The sequence below is a fragment of the Calypte anna genome, chromosome 1 (genome assembly GCF_003957555.1).
Source record: "Calypte anna isolate BGI_N300 chromosome 1, bCalAnn1_v1.p, whole genome shotgun sequence".
NCBI lineage: Eukaryota > Metazoa > Chordata > Aves > Apodiformes > Trochilidae > Calypte > Calypte anna.
Genome location: NC_044244.1, coordinates 187,288,871 through 187,311,804, shown reverse-complemented (window position 1 = coordinate 187,311,804; position 22,934 = coordinate 187,288,871). Strand labels below are relative to the sequence as shown.

The window sequence follows — 22,934 nt, the reverse complement described above, 5'->3', positions numbered from 1 at the left end:
ACTGTCTCTATCCTGGACAGGTAAATGAGCAATTTAAGCACTCACCAAAGGATTGGCAAATGTCCTGCCAGGGCAGCAACCTCCTCCCTAGCCCTGCTCTGCATTGCTGGGCTCTCTACCTATCCCAGTCTTACCTGCTGGAGAGGAGGAGCTTTGCTCTGCCCATTCCTTATTTATAACTTGTCTAGAACTGGGAGGGAGGGGTGAGCTCTCTGTGGTGCATCCTGCTGCTGTTTGCCTGCTGCCAGCCTTAGGATCACAACCACAAATGCCTCCAGCCTGGCGTGGTGGCTGCCTTCATGTTCTTGGGTTCCTCTGGTTGTTTGCAGTGGTGGAAACAAAGACCAGAACCTATTACCTCGGGATTGTGGAAGAGAACTGGGACTATGCACCATCTGGGAAAAATCTGATCACAGGACAAAGCCTCTTAGAGGACAAGTAAGTCACTGGGGTCTCTGATAAACTGAGATGTATGGAGAGCTCCAAAGAAAATTAGAAAACTGGCTAACATGGTTAATATTGTTGTAAACATCATAAGATGGCCTTTTCCTTGTATTTCTTCCAATGATGTTGTCATAGGGAGGATTTCAGCTTCAAGTAGCCTTCGGTTGCATACTCTTCCATTTGTGGTTGGTTAAGCAAGGTGAAAATGTGTATTTGAAGGTGACATTAAGGAACTGGTATTTCTCAAGACTGTGTCAGGTAACCCAAATTCCCCTGTGTGTTTTTTCATGGAGATGCAGGCATTTCTGTGACTTGTGCAATAGCAAATTGCAACTTTACCACAATCAAACACAGCTCTTTGCAATAAAACATAGAAGTCTGCTTAACTGGCAAAAAGATTGTGAATTTTCTCCCTTTGAGATGATAAAAGTTGGGGGCTTGGTATAACATATCGAAATCCAGATATGTATAGTACCTATGAATGAGATACAAGTGGGTGGTCCATATATTCCTGTAATGTATCCAACCACGGAGATCTCCATTTGGGAAATCTATTTGGATGAGTGCTTAAATATGCAGTGGTGAATGGTAACACTGAAGTTGAGCTGCTCACCTGTGCTGAAGGTGGGAACTTTGGTAAGAATGGTGAGAAATTGTGCCTCATCCAGTGGAAAACAGGAATCTGTTCTTGTGCTCGCACTGCTGGGGTTCACCGCGTGTCCCTCCTGCATCAGGAGAGCTGTTCTGGACAGTGGGTGGGGATGGCACAGACCCTTGTGTGGGGACACTTTTAAGATTTCATTGATATCTCTGACAGCCTGGAGATAGTTTGGATGTCCTTCTTTTGAGCTGAGGCTTGGGGTGGGAGCTGTGAATGGGTGAGGAGGTCCTGGTGTTTGTACCAGGTCTGGAGTTACACTGGGAGCTGGATGCTGTGTCCCAGGAATTAGAAATGGAAGTGTCCTTCCTGACTTTTCAGGAAGTCCCAAGCAACGCTGAAGTTTTCTCTAGTGGCCACTGAGTTCAGAATTACTCTCAGATGGATTTCATAAAGGAAATCGTTTTAACACAAACAAAAAGCAAGAAAGTTTTATTTTTCAAAACAAACTCATGCTTATGTTCTTAACAACTGGAGGTCCCAGAGAATATGCAAGTCACTAGGTGTTACCTTTATAGTTAATATTCAGAGTATTAGTTTGTTTCCAGCCCATGAAAATAGGCTGTGCTGGAAAAGCTATTCTTCAGTTGTGTTACATGCTTGATTTTCTCACTTTCCTATTCTTTTTCATAGAAGATTTCTTCCTCCACTCCTTAAACTGGAAGATTTATCACTAAAAATAGTTCAGCTTTAAGTGAAGGGCAAGTATGTCTAAATTTACCCTGATACCACAGAGCAATATGTTCTGTAAATTGTGCTTTTAAGGCTGTCTGCACTATGTGTTCCTTGAACATCAATAGCACATTTACTTCAAAGTCTGTGACACAAATGTGATGCCTTTACATGGCAGGACAGGGAAGGATGATAGCTGAAGTCTTCAGTCATCGCTGCAATGTAATAATTAGAGAATGTTAATTTCAAAGTTCACCGACAGAAAAAATGTAATTTGGATTTTAGGTTAGATTGTACATACAAATCTGAGGAGGTGTTTGTAACAAGCTCCCTACACAAAGTCTTCTACTGCAGAAGAATAAAGAGTTTCCTGCAATGTTTATTCCATTTCCAAACCATGTTGAATTGAGCCAGATCCATGTGCTATATTCTGGAATAATAGTGTGTCTGAATAAGCATGTGGACTAAAAAGTGAACCATTAATAGTTCATTCTAGAATGAGACCAAGATTATTTATGTCTTTAGGATAACCTCTAATGTAAATTTAAAGCTGATGGGTTACTTTTCAGCTAATTAATTTGTTCCCGTGGATATTTTAAAAAAACATAGATCTGTAAACAAAATTTAAGGATCAGTTCCCCAGTAGAGACAGGAATGCATTTGGAGCCAGGTGTGCTCTGTGAGCAGCAATAGCTGGGCTAGCTGAGCCCAGCACTTCTCACCTTGTGACGCATCCTCACAGCACCCATCTGATGGGGCTCTGTCCCAGGGGTATTGGTAGGGAAGTGAAGATAAAGAGGTTGCAGATAAACTGATTATCTCTTTAAAAGAGTGGGTGCATATACATAAAGGAATCTCCCTTTGATTCCAGCTAGACCACAGAGATATAATCAAAACCACTTATTCTTCACTAATTAATAAAATGCTGAATGAGCAAGTCTGTACTGGAAAGTGTTACTCTACTTGGACCAGACAGTGAGATTTAAGAGATGATTTTCAATGTTGCTGTGGCAAAGTCAATGATGCTTTCCTCAGCCTTTGGTTTTTAGCAGTGGAGAAAAGAGACTTTGGTAGCTGAGGCACAGGGCTGGAAATGAGGTGGGCTGGTTCTGACAGAGCCAGGGCTGTGCTGGTGCTGAGTGAGCTGTCTCTCGAGCCAGGAGCCCTGGAGCTGCATCAGCATCTCCCTGGGTGTGAGCTGGAAAGGCTGCCTCTCACCAGAGCTGATTAACCCAAACACAGCCCTGTGTTAGTGTAACTATTCTGCTTGGATGCTAATTTTTATTATGCTGCAGTGCTCAAGGGCCAGCCAGTTGCTTGCACAGAGCAAATACCTTGCTTTGTATCACTGCTTCCTCTGTAAAGAGAGTAATGAGGCTGCTCACCTCTGCCTTTTGTCCTGTCTACTCGAAGCCTCAAGCTGTTCCACTAATTCTCATCATTTGGAGTGTTATGAATGAAACCAAGACATTTCAATCTGGGCTCTTCCTTTGCAAATTCAGCTGACACTTTCTAGGTGAAGCACCTAGGACTTTGAAAATCAGAGATTATGTTCACTGAGTAAAAATGAGCTGGGAGAGTGCTCAGCATCCCCTCCCAAACTGATTTAGCTTGTGAAAGTTTACATCATTGAACCATGGTGGACTGGACACAGGTGCAAGGTGCTGTCAGTGCTGCTGGACATGCTGCAGATTCCAGGGAGGTTTTGTGGGTTAGGACATGAATATGTCTGCAGTAGGAGGTGAGCTGAGATGTTGCCTGCTCCCTTTAATGGTCACACAGACTTTTTTGAGAGAAAAATACACCTAGGTGTTGTGGGGTTGACATATATCAATATTTCCCTCCCTATTGTGGCTCAGTCCTCAGGATTAGAGTTTGGTTGAATATTTCTTTAAAATTAATTTGGTATCAGTTTATATGATGGACATCACTCTGCTGGTGGTAGATGTTATTAAGTTTTGCCTGATGTAACAGCTCATCCCCTCTCCTTAGGGCACTAATCCTACATTTATCTGGGCCAAGTCTTGCACCCACCAACACTAACGGGTGTTTTTTTGTTACCACAGCATCAGACACAGTTTGTGCAATTTGCCTGTGAGGAGATGCCACCCAGATAAATGGCAGTGAAACTGTCATAATAAATGCTAAACTAATGGCTGAGTCATCATGTGGCCAAATGACCCAATTGCATCAGCAGAGATCATCGTGGGAAGAGTCAATATCAAAAGGGCACTTGAGGTGAAATTCTGGTTTTAATTAGAGGAGTTCAGGAGAAGGAGAGGTTTTTTTCTAGGAAAGAAATCATTATAGCCATACTGAACACTTCAGAGCTTCATCTAAGATTTTATGGGTCTAATTTACCTCTTCCATGTCTGGTATGGGTCACAAAAGTCCCAGAGCATCCTTTGAGGGTACTATGTCTCTTGCTCTTGAGGACACACAATTTTGTTTTTTGGTTCTTTGTGGTCAGGATACAATCTACAAATACAAGTTGGCACCACTGGTGCCTCTCCACTGACCAAACCTCCAGCAGAGACACTGCAGTGGCCTTAGCATGGGAGCCATGGCTTGGCAGAGGTTTTCCCTGAACAGCTTACATGATCCAGGAGTTAAAATGATTAGGGCAGCCTGGGGCCATGAGCACTGTCCTGGATTGCTGCAGCTATAGGAAAGGTGGGTAACTCAGGGGAAAAACCCAGCCCTAGAGTGTGTGAAGAGGCCAGAGTGTAAGGAAATGTTTCTCCACCAACAGATTTTAAGGAACAATCACATAAAGATAGTTGTTTATGTTGTTGTCAGTGTAAAATCTATGGAATAATGGTAATAAAAGAAAGTTTCCATTTGTCTACAGTTGCACCCAGGAGTGCACAGAGACTCTTTAATATATTAACATGAGAGAGAAAGTTTCTCTGCCAGAGAAAATTTGAGACTCCACATCTGGTAGTTAGTTATTCAATGTGCTGATTTTTCAGTGATGGTTACAGTGGTAAACAAATAAATTCATCAGGCATCAAAACCATGTCAGAGAGGGATCTGGCTACAGCCTAGTGAGGCTACAACTTCTAGTTCATTCCTTATTGCACACTAACATAGCATTCATGCAAGCACCTCTTGAAAAAAACCGGTTAGGTTGTAGCTCTGTGTCTTCAGATCAAAGGTAACATAAACACAGTAAAAATGTTGGCAAAATACTTCTTCTGTGTGACAAAAGAAATAGGTGTAGAAATTACACTAAGCTCATGGTCCTACCCTAACTCATGGTCTTATCCTGAGATGGCAGATTATCTGCATGCCTCGTCTTGATTTGAAGTAGAAGCTATATGACACTCTTTTATTCTTTCTCTCTTTTGGAAGAGTCACAGTGCTCATCATTGCAGGGGGATGGATGTCTGTAATTATGTTAATTAGAGATAATTCCCTATTAATAACTCCCTGTCCCACTCTTGTACATCGCCTACTTTTCTTGGAGCTTAAAAACTGCTGAGAGTGGTCAATTGGCAAAATGAAATCAGTCACAGAAATAAAGGCAGGATTTGCATGGTTTTCCTAGTTTGAACAGGGTTTTTTATGCCCTGATTAACAAGCCTGCTTATGTCTATCTGTAACCTCAAAACTGGCCTGACTAGAAGAGATGGAGGGGATTTAGGGAGCTTGAGAGAGTACAGCTCTAGAGGATGGAATGTTCCCCTTTCCTATAAGAAGTGGGACTGGCGATCATCATGACTTTCTGCATATGATGTGCAGGCTGAGGACTGACTTATGGGGAAATATTAAGGATTTAGAAGAACAGCTCTTAAATCTGAACAAGACTAGAGAGATAGAAGAGGCTCACAAAGCTGCCAGGAGGATGAGGCAGTTGGAAGTGAGCAGTGGAGAGTGAAGAATCAGGGAGGAGGTTTGTCTTCTTAAGATGAGAGGAATGACAGACAAGAGATGTTTTGGCAGGGGTGCACAGTAGAATAGGCACTGGAAAAAAGAGTCAAAGGCAGATTCAGAGAACTGGATGTTTAACCATTACATCATTCAGGGGAAGTGGTGTATTCTTTGGAAACTTGGGAAAGTTGAGTCTCAGCTCAATATGAGACATAGCATATAAGAAATAATATTAGAAGGGTAGGACCAGGTGATCCTTGAGGTCCCTTCCAACCTAACAATCTATGATTCTATGATCATTTGGATAAACCATTGCTGTAAATAATATCTTGGAAAGACAGTGGGTGGGAAAGTCAGTGGGTGGGAAAGGATGACACAGGAGATGCAGCTGAAGGGGAGGTTTAAGTCAGTGACTAAAAATATTAAGTGGTTCTCAGGAAGGAAGCAGATGCCATAAAAAAAAAGACAGGGATCAGTGTTTGAGAACTGTTGTCAAAGGCTGGAGATGAAAGGTCAGCAGGACACTATCCTGAAGACAAAAATGTCTCTGAAGGTCTCTGAAAATGCATGGTAAGGAAGTGCTGGTTGGGAGATGTCCTGGTACAAATGTCACTGGCAGAGACTTCACAGTGCACGGAGAAGAAGCTCTTGCCAAATGAAAGAAGGTAGGGATGGACCTCTGTGTCCCACTGATGGAGCAGCAGGGGCTGTGGTACTAAGCCTGTGCCAGCTCCCTCCAGTACAACCACTGTCTGCATTGTGTTACCTCACTGGGTAGAGATACCAGCCCTACAGTGTGGCCACATGCCCATGATCCAGGCATCTGGGATAGAAGAGAAGTCACTCACACTCAAGCATCCTTTCTATGAACTTCCTTTGGCTGATAACACTAGTTCCAGCTTGGGCAGTCTTTCTGCAAAGTACTTTAAACACTGTAATGTGCAACCCAGCAACACTTGTAAAGAGCTAACAACTACTTGCAAGGCTGACATGGGCATCCAAAAGTCCTCATGGGTAAAATGAGGAAGCCTGAACACTTTGAGTGGGACTCAGGGCAAACAGTGTGCTCTTTTCTCGAGTGCTGAGGGCAGTCAAAGATGTGTTGAAAATACATGTCTGTCTATGCAGAAGAACTGGACTCTACTCCTCCTAAACAGAAAGAGTGACCCTCATGTGTCTGCACTCCATTAAACTCTGAAACATCAGGGAATTTTTGGTAGGAAACTCTTCTGCCCTTTGGAGAGTGTGGATCTAGAAGGTAAGGAAGGAATGAAAGAGCCTGAATCTGTAGTACAACAGCAAGACCATCAGTGGCACGTAGGATTTGTCTCCTAGATTTGATTAGATGTTCTCTTTAGGACAATGATTAAACGAAACTCAAAATTACCCAGGGTGAAGAGGACAAGTTGCTCCTTCAATACCTTCTTGGCTCCATGACTTTTGCATTGCTTGGTGCTCTTCATGGAAGAGCATCACAAACACTGTGACTGGCTGCAGGTGATGTCCATTGGACAGAGAGTGGGCAGGAGGATTTTCCTTTCAGAAAGCTGTTGCTAAAAACACTCCTGGATGGCTTTAAGTAGGAGACAGGCACAGATCTAGCCAACATGGTTGTTACAGCATGGCTTTAGGCACAGAGGAAGTCTCAGGGTGAGTTCTTTAATGCTGATCCCAAACTGCATTTTGGCATCCCTTGATCTATGCATTTCAAGGAGTTAGGCTCATGTCAAGCATTAACAACACCTGATCAAGAAATGCATTTTCTGGTGCTCAGTTCTCCTTCTGCAGGAAGGATGGGGTACCCCAGGGGTACCATTTGGTGGCTGATAAAAATTGAAAAAAAAAAATCTGCTGAAAAATTATTTCCAAATATAACTATTTTCTCAAAGAAAAAGTTGATTTTTTCTAGAAAATATTTCTTATAAATCATCTTAAAAATTCTTTACAATTTGAATTAGGGCATTGCATACATTCCTGAGGTAAGCAAATGCATTTACACTGCACTACTACTGCCACCACCTCCTACTCTGTGATAAGGGCTATTGTAGCAGGAATTGTCCCCAGGCAGTGGAAGTTGTCTCCTCATCAGTGAGCATGGTGTGACTTTCCAGGTCTTGCTGTGCACATAGATTCTGCAGACTAGGAAGGTTGGTTCACTGAAAATCCAGACTTCTTGGCAAGTAATTTCTTGATCAAGATTTTTGGGTGTATTTGTCTTACATACATTACTCAGTGAAGAAGCAGATTGAGAAGCTTCCTCCCCTTCATCCAAGCCAACTGTTTCTGCCACAGCAATATAAACAGTGACATTTTTATTTGTGCTAAAATTGCTCTGGGCTTGTTATCAATCCCATTTTGAAATGGAAAAAGTTTTCTTTTTGGAGGCTTTTGTATCTGGGTCACTGCAGGGATCTGATTCAGACAGTGGTCCTGAAGGAGCAATGACCACAGATGGGGAGTGGTTTGAGTTCTGGTGTCCAGCAGAGATGCCTTACAAAGGGGGAGTAATGGATCTGATGATGAAAAAATTATAGCAACTCATACAGTCAACTCATGTGACATCCAACAATTCATTTTTTGGTACAAAAGCAGCTTAACAAAATGGGTTCAATCAGGTGAACTGACCAGTCACAAAAATTCACTATAAATATCAAATTGTTATATTTCTGCCTGGGGTACTTCAGGAAAAGCTTTTTTTATATGGTTTTATTATGAAGTGTGAAAGTTTGAACAATATTCCAAGGACGAAAAACTCACAGAGCAGCCAAATGTGGTGAAACTGGTCATACATGCCACTACTGGTTGTGTGGTTGTGTAGCAACTAATTCCAAGTTGTGTAAGAAATATTGACTGGGAGCACCTCTGGCTTTAGGTGGAATATTACTTGCCTGCTGTGAGAAGTTCTCTTGTTTAGACTTCAAAAGAGATAGAGAAATATTATAAGGCTTTCAGAAAAGACCTTCAGGAAAGATTTGTGACATAAATAAATTTAGTGTACTTGGTTTGTCCAGAAGAAGGGTAGGAGGAAATTTAAAACTCAGTTATTTAAAACTCATGCAAGTGTTTGCATAGAAAAGAGGCTCTCAATAGTATGTGGCTCCTTTGATCCAAGTGAGAGCTCAGTGGGAACCAGTGACTGGAGTGTGGAGCTGGATGATATTGGACTACAGATACAATTCAGGATTTGAAGGAAGCAGGTATTTAGTAGCTATAATATAACCACTGATCATATGGTGAGTTCTCCATCACTTGAAGTTGTTATAAACATTGATGATGGAACGTAGAAATGCCTTTTGTGCTCTGCTGGGGTATCAAACTAGTTGATTAGAATTGTTCTTCCTGGCTTTTGAAAAATTTAGTTTGGTTTTCTTCTTCTTCTGAACAGTCATGCTTCCAGATGTGAGGGTTTCAGACCATCAAAAGAGGGAGAAGCTGGTAAAGCTGTACAGAAAGGCCTGAGTGTCTGCTCCTCATGTGAAGACTTGCAGTAACTCTGCTAAAGCCCAGACCTGCAAATAGGATGGATGTCATGGGACAGAAAGGGGTTTGGACCCTGCTAGTACTATCCTGGTTTACTCCTCAGCTTTTTGTTCCACCAGCTATGGGATGTATCCCAGGGAACTACTTACCTGCACTGCAAACACCAGTTATTTGATCAGTTCTGAAAGGTGGTAGTTTTTTGTCTCTAAATTATTTTCCCTTCCCCATACCAGGTTTGCAAGGGTGTATGCAACAAGAGGACCCAACCGGATAGGACGTGTGTACAAAAAAGCTATTTTTAGGCAATTCACAGATGACACTTACTCCCAGGAGATCCCCAAGGCAGCATGGCTGGGGTTCCTTGGGCCAGTCCTAAAGGCAGAAGAAGAAGATGTCTTTATCATCCATCTAAAAAATTTTGCTTCCCGCCCATACTCCGTACATCCTCATGGGGTCTTCTATGACAAGGACTCTGAAGGTAAAAGCTGCTTTGTCCTTTCTTTTTTATCTTTCCCTTTCTTTTTCCCCTGGAGAAGCTAAAACTTTGTCCAGATATTGACTGTTCTGGCCATTGATATCAGAGGACTTGAGATCATCCTCTCAAAAACTCATCAGTAGTTGCAGCTGATGATTGCAAACAGGAACAGCCCCATCTTTTAAAACTTTTGCTACAAACTGACAATTCCTGGGATAAATCCAGTATTGAAGCAGTAGGTCTTTTTCCCTGGATTACTTTCCTGAATTATAAGTCACTGTAGCATATTCCAACTTTCCTTCTACTTCTACCCTGTTTGAATGGATGGAGTTCTTGAAGAAAGTGTGTTCCTTGCTTATAGGGCTGTATCAGGCATGAATAAATTTTCAGAATCCCAAACCTATGCATGTGCATTTTGGTTAGAAAATTGTGTAGATTTCCCTACATTCATTGCTCTCATTGGTTTTCTGTGAGAAGATCCAAAGTGTTAGCTGACAAAATGTGTAGATGCCTGATGAGAGTTACAAGCCAAAGAAAAATTAGTCCCTATTAATGCATTCTTAAAACTTTGTCTACAGATACATAGCAAATTTAAACTTGCAACATTTTTTGATGGTTTTACCAAAACATCTGAATTTTTTCACAATTTCTCAAGAGATTCTGTGTTATTATTTTATAGATACATAATAGAAGAAATCACACATTTATTTAAGGAAAAGTTAAGTGGGTGGATACCAAAATCTTCCTTTTTCTTTTTAATATATTAGGAGCACTTTACCCTGATGGAACTGGTGGTAAAAGCAAAGAGGACGACTTCGTGGTTCCCGGTGGAAATTACACATACACATGGCCAGTAAGGAAAGATTACTCCCCAACTTTGGCAGACTCAAACTGCTTGACTTGGATTTACCATTCTCACATTGACACACCAAGAGATATTGCATCTGGTTTAATTGGGCCACTGCTGGTTTGTAAAAAAGGTACTGAGCTAGAAATAGCAATGAAGCAAGTCCCTCTGCCAAGCTTGGCATCTTAACAGTAATTTTTGCTTACAGGTATAAACTTGATGGTCTAGAGTCTATCCCTACATAGCCCATAAAAAGGGGCAAGGAATAGCTGGGCCATTCCAGGAGCATCCCAGGGTAGGTATTGTAGCTCTGGGACAACCCCCTTCCTGCTCCCTTTTGGCTTCATGAGAGATTTGCCTTGGCTGGTGGAGGGACTGCAACGTGCTCTATGGCAGCCACTTATGGCCAAGACCAAAAATAAATGTCCCCATACTTGGATAACTTCAGGACGAGCAAAGGACTCATTGCCTAGGAAACAAAGTTAGGTCTGGGTGATTGGGTGCTGGGTGACAGCACTGCCAGTTCCACGTGTGAAACCCCAGTGATCTTTATAATGTTTTTTTCCCCATATGGATTATATATTTATTTTAGCTCACAAGTTGTATATCACAACCATATGGGAACATGTGCTGAGTAGCTGAGGTGACAGCCTGTCCCATTTTATAGCCTGCTCATTTTGTAGTGGGGCCAACAGGGACCAGTTACCAGCCCTCTCCTTCCTATCAGCTGAGCCATCATTCCCTTTGCCACCAGCACCTCTAACAGTACAAAACCAGCCCTGAATCTCTACAGAACATGCAAGTAAAGCAAGTTTTATTAATAAAGAAGAGAAAGACTTCATCGTGTAAAGGACAGGCCTGGCCTCCAGCTTAACTCACATAGTTTAAATGCCTCAGACTTTTTTCTCATGGGAAACCTTTGAAATCTGCAGAACTACTTCAATATGTGAAACTGAGGTGATAACTACAGGGTAATACATGAAACTAGGTGATAGCACACTCAAAATAATCCTAGCCTGAAAGGTCAGGTTATTTGCATACTCAGTCTTGAATTCAACAACGTGGAAATCTGCAGGATGCTTCTGCTGTAGTCCTCACCCAGCAAGGCTCTGGGGCTCCCTCCCAGGGGATACAGAGGAAGGAAAATTTTCATGGGTTCAGAAGTGGATCCAACAATTAGATGAAATCTAAACCTGCCAACAGTTCATAAAAGACTACTCAATTTAACCGCTCCTGCAGTCTCAGGTTGTTCCCTAAAAGGCCACTCAGATAATATAACTGAATTTAGCATGAACAGAGCATAGTCATCCTGCCCTCAGCCTTTTAAAATGTTAGTATCTATTCCTAGATGATCCTCAAGGCTTCCTCATTAGCCCATGGAGGGTGAGCCATGTTTAGTTGCTCAGTTCAACAGAATTTTTACTAATTCTTAGTAAAAAAGTCACTAGCTTCTGGCTGCATCAGGCCTGTGATCTGGCTCACTGGCCTGTACAGGCACAGAGATGCTGATACTGATCAAAGGGTAGGGTTGAGTGCAGTGGACTAAAGATGGGAAAAGTGTGACCAGAGGCATTGGCAGCTACTGGTGCATCAAATGAAGGAGATCCTGAAAAATCAGCTCGACTTAGATGAGATAATCTGCCTTCTGGAGATGCTCATCTGCTCAAAGTTTGGGTGGGTGTGTCAGGATGTCTCAGAAGAGCAAAATTAGGTGAGATTCATCCTTCCCTGTGGATCAGGGGCAGAGCACTGTGTTTCCTTGAGTGCTCCAAAGTTATTATCACTTTTAAATTCAATCCCCTCCAAGGCATTTTTTAGCACTTTCCTTTTCGTTTGCAATTTAGGAACTGCAGATGAGACCTCAATAGAAGGGACTGGTGCTGCTAACGCTTTTGCCCTGATGTTTAGCATTATAGATGAAAACTTCAGCTGGTACCTCGATGAGAATATAAACACCTTCTGCTTAGAACCAGCCACGGTTGACAAAGAGGATGAAGGTTTCCAGACCAGCAACAGAATGCACGGTGAGCAAATGGGGATTTACAGCTGTGACCTGGCTCTTTTCAGCAGGACTTGTGGTATCTCTCCTTTCTTTGTGTTAGCATTAAGTGGGTCAGGATATTGATCTACTGTGCTGATAAAAAGCCTCTCCCTAAATCCAGCACAACACTCGGGCTTGCAGACAGGAGATTTGGCTTTCAGAGCCAGCTCTGCCACCTGCTTAATGTTTTATCTTAGGCAACAGATTTAAGCCATTTGGTGACTGCTTAGCTCCTAGAAAAGGAGTCTGCAGAGCACTTTTGGATGTGTGTATTGGAAGAATTAAGCATTTCTCAAAAGGCCTTGAGGATGGTGGGCTGGCTGGCACAGCCACTCCTGCCCTTGAGATCCATTGGCCAATAGTACTTTGTGCCATCTGGAGATCTGGTGTAAGAAGATAAATCCAGATATTTCTCTGTGTTTTGGTTGTTCCATGGAGCCTAGGAGCAAAAATATTTTGCAAAATATGAGTCTCATTCTCCAAATGTCCTGGCGTATTCTCAGATATGAAAGCTGAGGAAGAAGGAGCTGACTAGACTAGCTTGACTGATAAAATAAATTTCAAATCTAAATTGCTTAAGCCTGTCATATAATAGTATATTTATGACTGAGAATAAGAGAGAATGGGTTTCAGACATGCTAAATAGCTACAGAACAAGTTAAGCTTATTATTAGGCTTTCTTGGTGATGGCTTTGCCTTTGCAATATATTAAAAGCACCCAGGAAACTTTTCACAGACCCAACTAGAGAATTTGGACCATCTGATCATCCAGAGCTGTAAGATAGCTGTTCAAAAACATTTTTCTTCAAGGAGCCTGTGAGGGCCTCACTCAGTGTAGAAATTCAGAGAGCTTCTTTTCCAGGTCAGGAAAGGTTAGAAATGAATCAGAGACACTTGGCACTTCTCTTTCACCTCTCATAAAGTTTCATACTTTTGTTTTTAGCCATTAATGGTTACATTTATGGCAATCTCCCCGGCCTGGAGATGTGTGCTGACAGTCCCATGTCCTGGCACTTGTTTGGCATGGGCAGTGAGATAGATATCCACGCTGCCTACTTCTACGGCCACACGTTCAGCAGCAGAGATCAGAGGGCAGATGTCATCGGGCTGTTCCCAGCAACATTCATCACAGCAGAGATGACTCCTGGGAGCCCTGGGAGGTGGCTGATAACCTGCCAGGTTAATGAGCACCTAAGAGGTATGGTGTTACAAATCCCCCTGACCTTTTCAGGACAAAGAAGTTCCAGTCACCCTTTTGCTTGGAAAAGAAAACGGAGAGGTGTTTCAAGGGGAAGTGGGATTTGACACTGGTATCTGACTAACTGAACATGTTGGAACTATTTCACCATATAAATGTCATGAATATGAGTTTAGTCACTGGTAGAAGTTACGTGTATTGGGCCAAATCTTCAGCCTGTGTAATTCATATGGGGAAGGCTTGCTAGACCCAGTGCTGGCACCACACTTGCTGTGTAAAATGGAGATGTTGATGAATGTTGAGAGAAGCCCTTGTCATAACTTTTCATTGTAAGGGATGTCTTTAGAAGCAGAATTTTCCCATAGTGATTGTGTGCAATTCCCATAAGCTCCTAGAGAGTTTTTAATGTGCATTTATATGAGTGAGATTGCTGGCTATGCATTTGGCCAAGGACTGTCTCCAGTCTCTTTCTCCTCCCAGGTGGCATGGAGGCACTGTATGATGTTCAGATCTGCCAAAAAAACCTGTCTCATCCTTCACCACTCAGCCACAAGAGAAGATATTATATTGCTGCTGAAGAAGTACTCTGGAATTACGGACCTGACGGTTATGATAAATTCACTGGGCAGGGTTTAAATGCCACTGGCAGGTAAGATTTCTTGTCCTCTCCTCTTGTGCTTTAACTTCAGGAGGTTAGGAGTCTGGGTGAGAGTTTCCCAGTGATTCACCAGGGCTACATCCTGCACTGTTATTAATTTCAATTGAAAGGGGCAGGGAGGAATGGATTTAAACAGTCCTGTCAGGAAGTAAGATTCATAACTGCAGTGCTCGGAGCTGCCTTCTGGAAACACTTATCTCCTTCCATTAGGTCCATGTCCCCATGTCTCCATGTCCCTAAGTCAGCCTAAAGTCAGCCTAAGTCAGTGAGATATGGAAAGTTTAACAGAATTCATGACCCTACATAGAGACTCCTCAGGCAGCTTTCACATTTACAACTGGCATACCTTGAGGTGCCCTAATCATAGCTTTCCCCCCCTGTTATTACTGATGGTGGTGAAATGTACTACAGTATCTGCCTGGGAAACTAAGGAGGATTAGAGATGCTCTGTGCACAGGTAATGGCACAGGTCTTGCCCTAAGTTCATTAGAGTTAAGTTGACATAGATGTCTCCCTGAGTAAACTGGGGTTACACATCTGAGGGTCTAATCATAAACTCATAGCATCATTTTAGTTTGAAAAGACTTGATAAGATCATCAGGTCCATCCATGGACCTAACTACCCATTCAGGTGCTAAAAGCCATCATGTTCCTAGGCATCTACATGACTTTTAAACACCTTCAGGGATGGCGGGATGGTAATTCAACCACCACCCTGGGCAACCCTTCCAGCATTTGATAATCCTTTCAGTGAAAAAGTGTCTTCTAATATCCAACCTAAACCTCCCCTGGCACAACTTGAGGCCATTACCCATTTGCTAGCTAATTTATAACTGTAGTTTAGACCAGTAATATCACCCTTTGTCTACTAGAAATGAATATGCAAACTAATAACTTGGGGTTCATTTCTCTTGGGCCTGGAGTAATAACTTTGTCTGAAATTAAGGGTTCTACCTGAACCTGCTGTTATTTAACCAGTCCAATTTTTTAATTTCACAGCGAATCTGCAACATATTTCACACAAGGGATTGACAGAATAGGAGGGCAGTACTGGAAAGTTCACTATGTGGAATATACTGATGCAACTTTCAGTACAAAGAAAATTCTGTCAGAGAAGATGAAGCACCTGGGAATACTTGGTACAGTAGTATATTATATTATGTTATATTATATTATATTATATTATATTATATTATATTATATTATATTATATATAAAACGTTATATAGTATATAATATTTTTCCTTTCTGTCATTATATCAGGTTTGAATGCAGATCCACTTGGATCCAGAGGGCAATTTTGCTCCTGAAGCTCCCAAGCAGCCTTCTCTTATATAGGTGGAAAGAAATTGAGAGCAGTTCTTCTAATACCTCCCTTGTTTGGTTTTTTTAAGGGCCTGTTATAAAAGCTGAAGTGGGAGATACAGTGCTGGTTACCTTTGCCAACAAAGCCAGAAGGAGCTATAGCATTATGGCCCATGGTGTGAGCTTCAGCAAGCTGTCAGAGGGTGCTCCCTATGCAGATGGTAAGTTTTGATAGTTCTGCTGTGTTCTCACATCCAGAATACCTGAGCCTAAAAATCTGTTGTTTCTCTTTGCTCTTTTTGTGGATGCTAAGGCACAGAAGGGGTGATTTGATAAGCTTGCCTCTACTCCATGTGTCTCAGCCCACAGTACTCCCCAGTCTGTCAATCTTCTGTTTTTTCCCATGGACCCATACCAGACAAGGCATCTAAAACTAGCTGAACTCCACATTGAGCAAAAGTCATAATCCAGTTTATATCAGTTCTAATCTAATATTGCTCACTGCAGTCAGTGGATCTCCTCTGGGCATGCTCCAGAATGATGAAGCTTAGATTCTGGCATGACGCCCCTGCTGAGTATTTGGATATATCTATCCACATAGTCTGGGTTGCTTCAATCCTGATTCTCCAGGGCAGGCATTGCTCTTGCTTCCCTGTCAGGATAGTCAGTGTCAGAAACGTCTTTTATCTGAGTGATCTGGAATGTGAAGCAGTCATATCCTTATTAATCCTCATAAATATGCAGATGCTGAAGTGGAACATATACCAAAGTCTCCCTCTCATTCTGTGCAAGAACAGGATCTTTATCACCTAAGCTTAATTATTAAATGTTAAATGTCACATTTAATTGGAAGGTATCCTTTTCTGTCAGTGACAAGAAACAATTCCTACAGAGAATAAGAAGTTCCATTTACTTTAAACATCTTTCTTTAGAAGACAGTAGGTGACAGTCTGGAGAAGTCTTTCTGGCTCTGTTGGTACAGAAGCAGCATAGAGTTTGGGTTAGGGACTAAGCTTAAGAAGGCTGAAGTACAGTGAGCTGAATCCCATCCATGTGTCTACAGAGATAATATTATGGTCTCTGAAAAAGTTGGTGCATTTTCAGCATTAAAAATAAAGGTAGGTTTCTATTTGTCTAAATTGCTTTGTTTCCACCACAACAAATCAGAAAGAAACTCACAAGACATAATGACTCTTTTGAGAAGTATACTAAGAATTAGGTCAACATGTACAACTCCTAATGTCATACAATAAAAGCAGTACAAAAGGCTTTATTAAATTCTGTTGTCTCTGTCTGCTGACTTTGCAACACAACAAATTTGCCAGCAGAGCTTATTGTACCCTGAAAAAAATGGCCTGAGATCAGCCTTGGAGTCACCTGCATACATCAGATAGAGTGACACTTCATTTAACACTCCCCATAAAAGCACCCATCAGCATTGCACCCTTTGGCATGGAACAAAATCAAACCAAATCCTGCAATTCAGCAGCAGTGTGTGCTGCCCATCTCTGGGGCTTTGGAGAGGACCCTGACTCGAGATACATCTCCTCCTAACAATCTTTTTGCCCCTTCTTCTCTCCCTGTAGCCCTTGGGGTTTGGATTTCTGTCATCCTTATCTACAAGTATAGGCAGGTAAAGCTCTTACAGGGTCTGTAGGCTTGAAATGAAGGTAAATGATTTTTCAAAGTTTTTTTATTGTCTGAATGCAGCTTATTCATGGAAAATACTACATAAACATATGTAGAGGCATCTACAGGTGTCAACAGGCATCTTTTTTCTTAACTTTTCTCTCAGGAGATATTCTTTTGAGTTGCATATGACAGTGGTCCATTGTCAGAAAGCTTTTAGCACCAAATCAATGTTCTTCTCCTTCCTGATCACTGTTGCAGGATGACTCCAGTAGCATCAGATAATGTTGCAGGAGTGCTCTACTTTGTATTGCAGTCTGTGGCAAACACCATGTGTGTAAATGTAATACTGGTATTTTCACTCATGAAAAGTTTCCAAGAGGATTCTCTTGGTGTATTACAAAGACCAGCAAAGTCTGCTGCTTCCAGACACATCTGGCTCTGCTAAAAAAATCCAGCCATGGGTATTTAAGTGTTAAACAAAATTTCTGGTTTGGTCTTCCTCATAGTGAAAACCAGAAAGATAACTTAATACTTTTTTCTTTCTTAAAAGGGTGCAGGGATAACTCCTTTTCCTGAATTTCCTTTCAAATCCCTTTTGTAAGTCCTCATTGAGAGGGTACTGATGCTCCTTTATGGTGTCTAAATCACATGAGTGGTGCTACATCCACCCTGTGCACGGCAGCAGACAATGGCCCAAATCCTTTAAAAGCAGCTTCTGAAAACAATAGCAACTGCTCTCTGGAGATTTTGTCCATTGCTACAAAATAAAAAATAAGCAATTACCAGGATCAGATTTGTTCTGAATTTCTAAGCATCCCCAAGAGCAGCTCTGCTCGCTGATGTAATCGCTTTGTTGGTGCTTAATGAAAAGTCTGTGTTTGTGTTGCAGATGAACCTCAAGATAGGGCAGGTAAGCTACAAACATTAGAAGAAGCTACTTAAGCACAAGGATGAGCTCTTTATGTCTTGTCTGACCGAATCCAGATAATTCAGATAGCGTCAGGAGGCGTCTGGGTGAAGCAGCTAAACTTGTTCTGCAGGGAACGGGCTTGGTTGTCCCCATGGCACAGGACTTCAGTGAGATGTCCTCCTGGCATAAGTGCCCAGACTATGAGATGGTGCTTGAGCTGCGGCTGCAGGGGGGAGCTTGTTCACAGAAACCAGCAGCTATGTCTGTCTCCCAGCTAGTGGTTATATTCAGGAAGACAAAACCTTCCCATAACCTCGATGCTTCTCAATTTTCTCCCTGCAGGATATCTGAAGCCAGGAGCCCATGTTAAACCAGGTGAAACCTTCACATACAAGTGGAGGGTGCCTGAAAATGGAGGTCCAGTAGGCAGAGACCCCCCGTGCCTGACCTATCTGTACTACTCAGCTACTGATGCTGTCAAGGACACCAACTCTGGTCTTGTGGGCCCTTTGCTGGTCTGTCGGAAGAATGCACTAAATCACGACGGGACACAGGTGCTCAGCCTGGACATCTGCCCATCCCTAAGAGCAGGATGGTGCTCTCTGGGGGGAGCTCCACATGGGCCAGTTTGCCTAGTTCCTAGCTCAGTTTTAAGAAATAAACCACATGGTAGTCTTCAGGGTAAAAGCTGACCTAAAGGGATGGTTACGAAGATAAAACTGTCATTCCCCAGTATTCTGGCTCACCCCGTAGTTTTCCTTCTTTTCCATACACTTCTTAGCCATGAATACATCTTTTCATCCTAAATAAGTAATGGTCACTTCATTTATCCTTCTGTCTGAGAGAAGAGTGCCAATCCCTGTCCCTTCAGGGTCACAGTGAGAAGGTGGCTGCAATTCTGGGGGGAAAGGAAAGCTTTGTTAAAAAAAATAGTAATTTTTACTTGGGTAATTCTGCACAGCCTGTTTTTAATGTCTTGGGTTCCTTCTTGGCTACAGAAAGGAATAGACAGAGAATTTTACCTCCTCTTTTCAATCTTTGATGAGAATGACAGCTGGTATCTGGACAAGAATATCGAAACATTTACTGGAGACCCTTCAAAAGTAGATAAAAATGATGCAGATTTCCAGGAATCCAACAAAATGCATGGTATGAAATGAATATCTTTTCATTATACCTTTTCTTCAGTGATATTAGAAAGACAAGTTGGCAGATTTTCTCATTGTTCCTGGCAGACTGGAGCACACTGGAGTGCATGTAGAAACCTCAGTCACATTGGCAATGAATGCACCCACCTACCAACCACACCTAGAGACAGGGAACAGCACTTAGCTTTTAGCTACAAACCTTGGGTCTATAAAAAGGCCTAATCCCAGAGTCAGGCACCAGCTTCAGAAGAGGCCAATGTTCACTGGTGATTTAAATTTCACTGCTGGCCTTGGCATTGACTCAGAACATGAAGATCTGCCTGCTCTGCTCTGTCAGCTCCCACCTAGGCAGTGACCACCTCCCACAGAAGAAAGGCAAAGACTAAGGGGGGTGGGCAATAATATTTTAAAATGTCACTTTTTGATCTAAGTATCTGACTACAGCATGGGCCTCCTCCAAATTATGCCTGACATGAGAGACTTGAGCACATCACATAACCTCTCCTTGCTCTAATCTTCTGAAGAGCACTGAGAAAATTTATTGTCAGAGAAACTCAGGACTTTCTGGACCCCTCTATTTTGTTCTTCCTTCATAAGGTGGCATCTCAAACTTCTTTCTGCCATTATATCTTTCACCCAGTGACCATACTGTTTGAGGATTAGGAAGTTTAGCCTCATAACACCTGTGAAAACATAACACTTGTGAACAGAGACACATTTTTGGAAGTATAAATAGAACTGAAAATCACATAGAAGTCTCCATCAGAGCTGAACTTGTAACTCAGACCCTTTTTGGCACACTTAATGGCCTTAATGAGCTGCTTATACATTCTCCTGAATGAAAGGTAGGCTGAAAGAAGGCACCTAATTTCTATAATGAACTGGTTTCTGTGCAGCACCCTGAAAAACTCAGGAGAAGTACTACATCATCACAAAGGGCTATTACAAGATTTCACAGGCTTTAAAAAAAGTAGAAACTCAGAGTTTGTAGGAACAGCACTGAGGCATAGTTGTGGTCTCCAGCGCTACCTTTGCTTCACAAAAAGCCCCTTGAACTAATTCTGTGACTTGCTGAGTCACGAGTCTCTTGCCAGAGATGCAGGAGGAGGATCTGGGATGAGTTTCCATCGACTGCTGCCAACCAGGCTCTTTCTTTCTTTCTCCTCCAGCTGTCAATGGCTTCTTGTTTGGTAACCTGCCAGGTCTGGCCATGTGCAAGGATGAGAAGGTCTCCTGGCACCTCATCGGGCTGGGTAGTCACTACGACATGCACGGGGTTCATTTCCAAGGAAATACCATCGACCTGAGGGGCACAACGAGGGACGGGCTGGCCTTGTTTCCTCATTTATCGGGGACAGCGCTGATGCAGCCAGACCGTGTGGGTACGTCCATCAATTTATCTTGCAGAAATCAGGCACCCAAAATAACCATTGGTGAGCTGCTCTGCTCTGCATGAGGGAGCCTGAAAGCATGGAGACTGTGGGCATTTGGCTTGGCTACTTTTCTTATTCTATAAATCAAATAGATATGTGCATCGAAGAGCAGAGGCCCTGAGGATCTTGGGACAGGCAGAGAGATTAACTAACAGGATGCTCACAGAATTACCATAAATTTTGAAACAGGCTTTTTTTTAGCAAAGATAAAGTTCATTGTGATGTAGCTAGTCACCACAATTTAAGAAATTTTAGGATTTAAATAGCAGGTTTGCAATACTATTAGTTCTTTAGAAGTGAATACATTAAAGGTAATATTAATTCCCATGTATAATCCAGTAATACATTCTTCAAACTCAGAGAATGTTTGTTTGTTGTAGATACCATGTAATATTTATTTAAGAATATTTACTTATGTAATATATATTTATGAAAAACAGTGCAACATTATCTGCTGCATTAGTGCAACACTGTTTAAATCAACACAGTCATCAGAGTTGTGCAAAGCTCTGCCAAAGCACCTGACAGAAATACCTTCTGGCCTTGTTGGACATACCAGGTTAGACCTCTGGCCCCTGTGCCTTTAGGAGAGCAGATTCTTCTCTTATGCATATTCTATACATTTCTACCATCTGCCATGAAACTGCACTGCAGGACTCACATTTACCAATATATTCTTGGAGACTTTTAATGTTTACCAGCTAACCTTCTGCTGGTAATAAAGGAAACTGAACAGTTTAGCATATCTTTACAATCACCAACATATGTTATTTTCTTTAACTGCATGCTGGTTTACATTTTTCAAAACTTTTGCCCTAGAAGCATAAGGAGTGAATTGAGATCCAGCCTGAAAAGAGCTATGGTTCTAATTTAGGTTCCATCACCAACTCACACACAAAACAGCTGTGAAAGTTCTTTCCTCCTTCACAAGAGTGCTAGCAGCTGGAGCTACACAGGGCTACTTTGTGGCCAGCTTCTTCTTGAGTAAATGAGAAGGAAGTACAAGTGTTAAAATCTTCCCATGGCATGCCAAAAGATGCCCCCACTGTCACTTCAGCTTTTGGCCATCAGAGCCACTAAACAAAACAAAAATAAAAACAGCAACAAAACAAGTCCATAGTGGTTTGGCCTTTCATGGAGGGAGAGAAAGAATCAGAAAGCTGCAGTTTAAATCAGCTGGTTTTATACTATGTAGGTGCACATAAATAAATAGTTAAGCAGCATGTTCCTGTTTGTCACAGGTATCCTCATATAATGGGTCTGTACCTGTCCTGAAAAGTCTCACAGAGGCCTCTATCAGCCTGCTTAGACAGAACAACTGCAGGGGTTCAGTGGGGAATCTCATGTCCCCAAGGCTGGCTCAGGGACAAGGAAACAGCATCTCTGAAGCACACACCCTGTTTCTCTCTGCCTTTATCAGTATTTGCACTCTCCCCTAAATCTTTTTGTGCTCCCTGTGGGCATCTCTGCAGGCTGGGTAGCACAGGTGAAGGCCAGACATCAAACTGATTCCTTCTCAGAGCTCCTTTGGCTAAATTAATCTAACTTAATGAGATAGAAATAATTTATGGAGATTTTTGGAGCAAAGATGGAGTAGTCTAGAGCTTCTGATGGAGCAGAAAGTTACATGCTGACTTATGGATCTCCATTAGTGCCTGCAGTCACGTTTTGCATTTAGCTGAAGAGCCTGTTGTAATGCTACAGCTCCCAGCCCTGCAGCGTCTTGCGTGCAAGTTTGGTTTTGAGCCTGAGAATGTCTGCTTGAATCCTAATCCTTTTATGTCTTTGGATCATGGCATACGTGGTGACTAAAAGAGATGAGTGGTCCATACCCATTTTGTCAGCTAGTTTCTTCTTCAGTCCCCTTACTTTTCCAAATCCAGCAGGCTCTGAGGTGAGCAGCTCTGGTGCCAGGACGATCCACAGGGAAGGGCAGGCAACTCAGAAGGACCACAAGTATGTCATGGGATCATGCAGGAAGGAAATTAGAAGGTGCAAAGCCCAAACAGAACTTAATCTGACTATTGCTGTTAAAGACAATAAAAAATGTTTCTATAAATACATTAGGAACAAAAGAAAGATTAAGAGAATCTTCATACTTTTCTGGTTGTCCAAGGAAACAGTGACAAAGGATGGGCACCTGGAATAAAATGAGGCTTA

At 42.2% G+C, this 22,934-nt stretch overlaps 1 protein-coding gene across 1 annotated transcript in view; it reads left to right on the top strand.

Moving 5' to 3' along the window:
- Window positions 1-268: 268 nt before the first annotated feature.
- HEPHL1 (hephaestin like 1) overlaps window positions 269-22,934 on the top strand; it is a 33,921-nt gene continuing 11,255 nt past the window's right edge. The window contains exons 1-11 of the mRNA XM_030458380.1: window positions 269-438; window positions 9,361-9,605; window positions 10,370-10,582; window positions 12,294-12,473; window positions 13,434-13,688; window positions 14,169-14,337; window positions 15,346-15,485; window positions 15,741-15,872; window positions 18,536-18,747; window positions 19,192-19,342; window positions 20,511-20,723. Coding sequence (XP_030314240.1) covers window positions 269-438; window positions 9,361-9,605; window positions 10,370-10,582; window positions 12,294-12,473; window positions 13,434-13,688; window positions 14,169-14,337; window positions 15,346-15,485; window positions 15,741-15,872; window positions 18,536-18,747; window positions 19,192-19,342; window positions 20,511-20,723 — 2,080 coding nt within the window. The remainder of the gene's footprint in view (window positions 439-9,360; window positions 9,606-10,369; window positions 10,583-12,293; window positions 12,474-13,433; window positions 13,689-14,168; window positions 14,338-15,345; window positions 15,486-15,740; window positions 15,873-18,535; window positions 18,748-19,191; window positions 19,343-20,510; window positions 20,724-22,934) is intronic.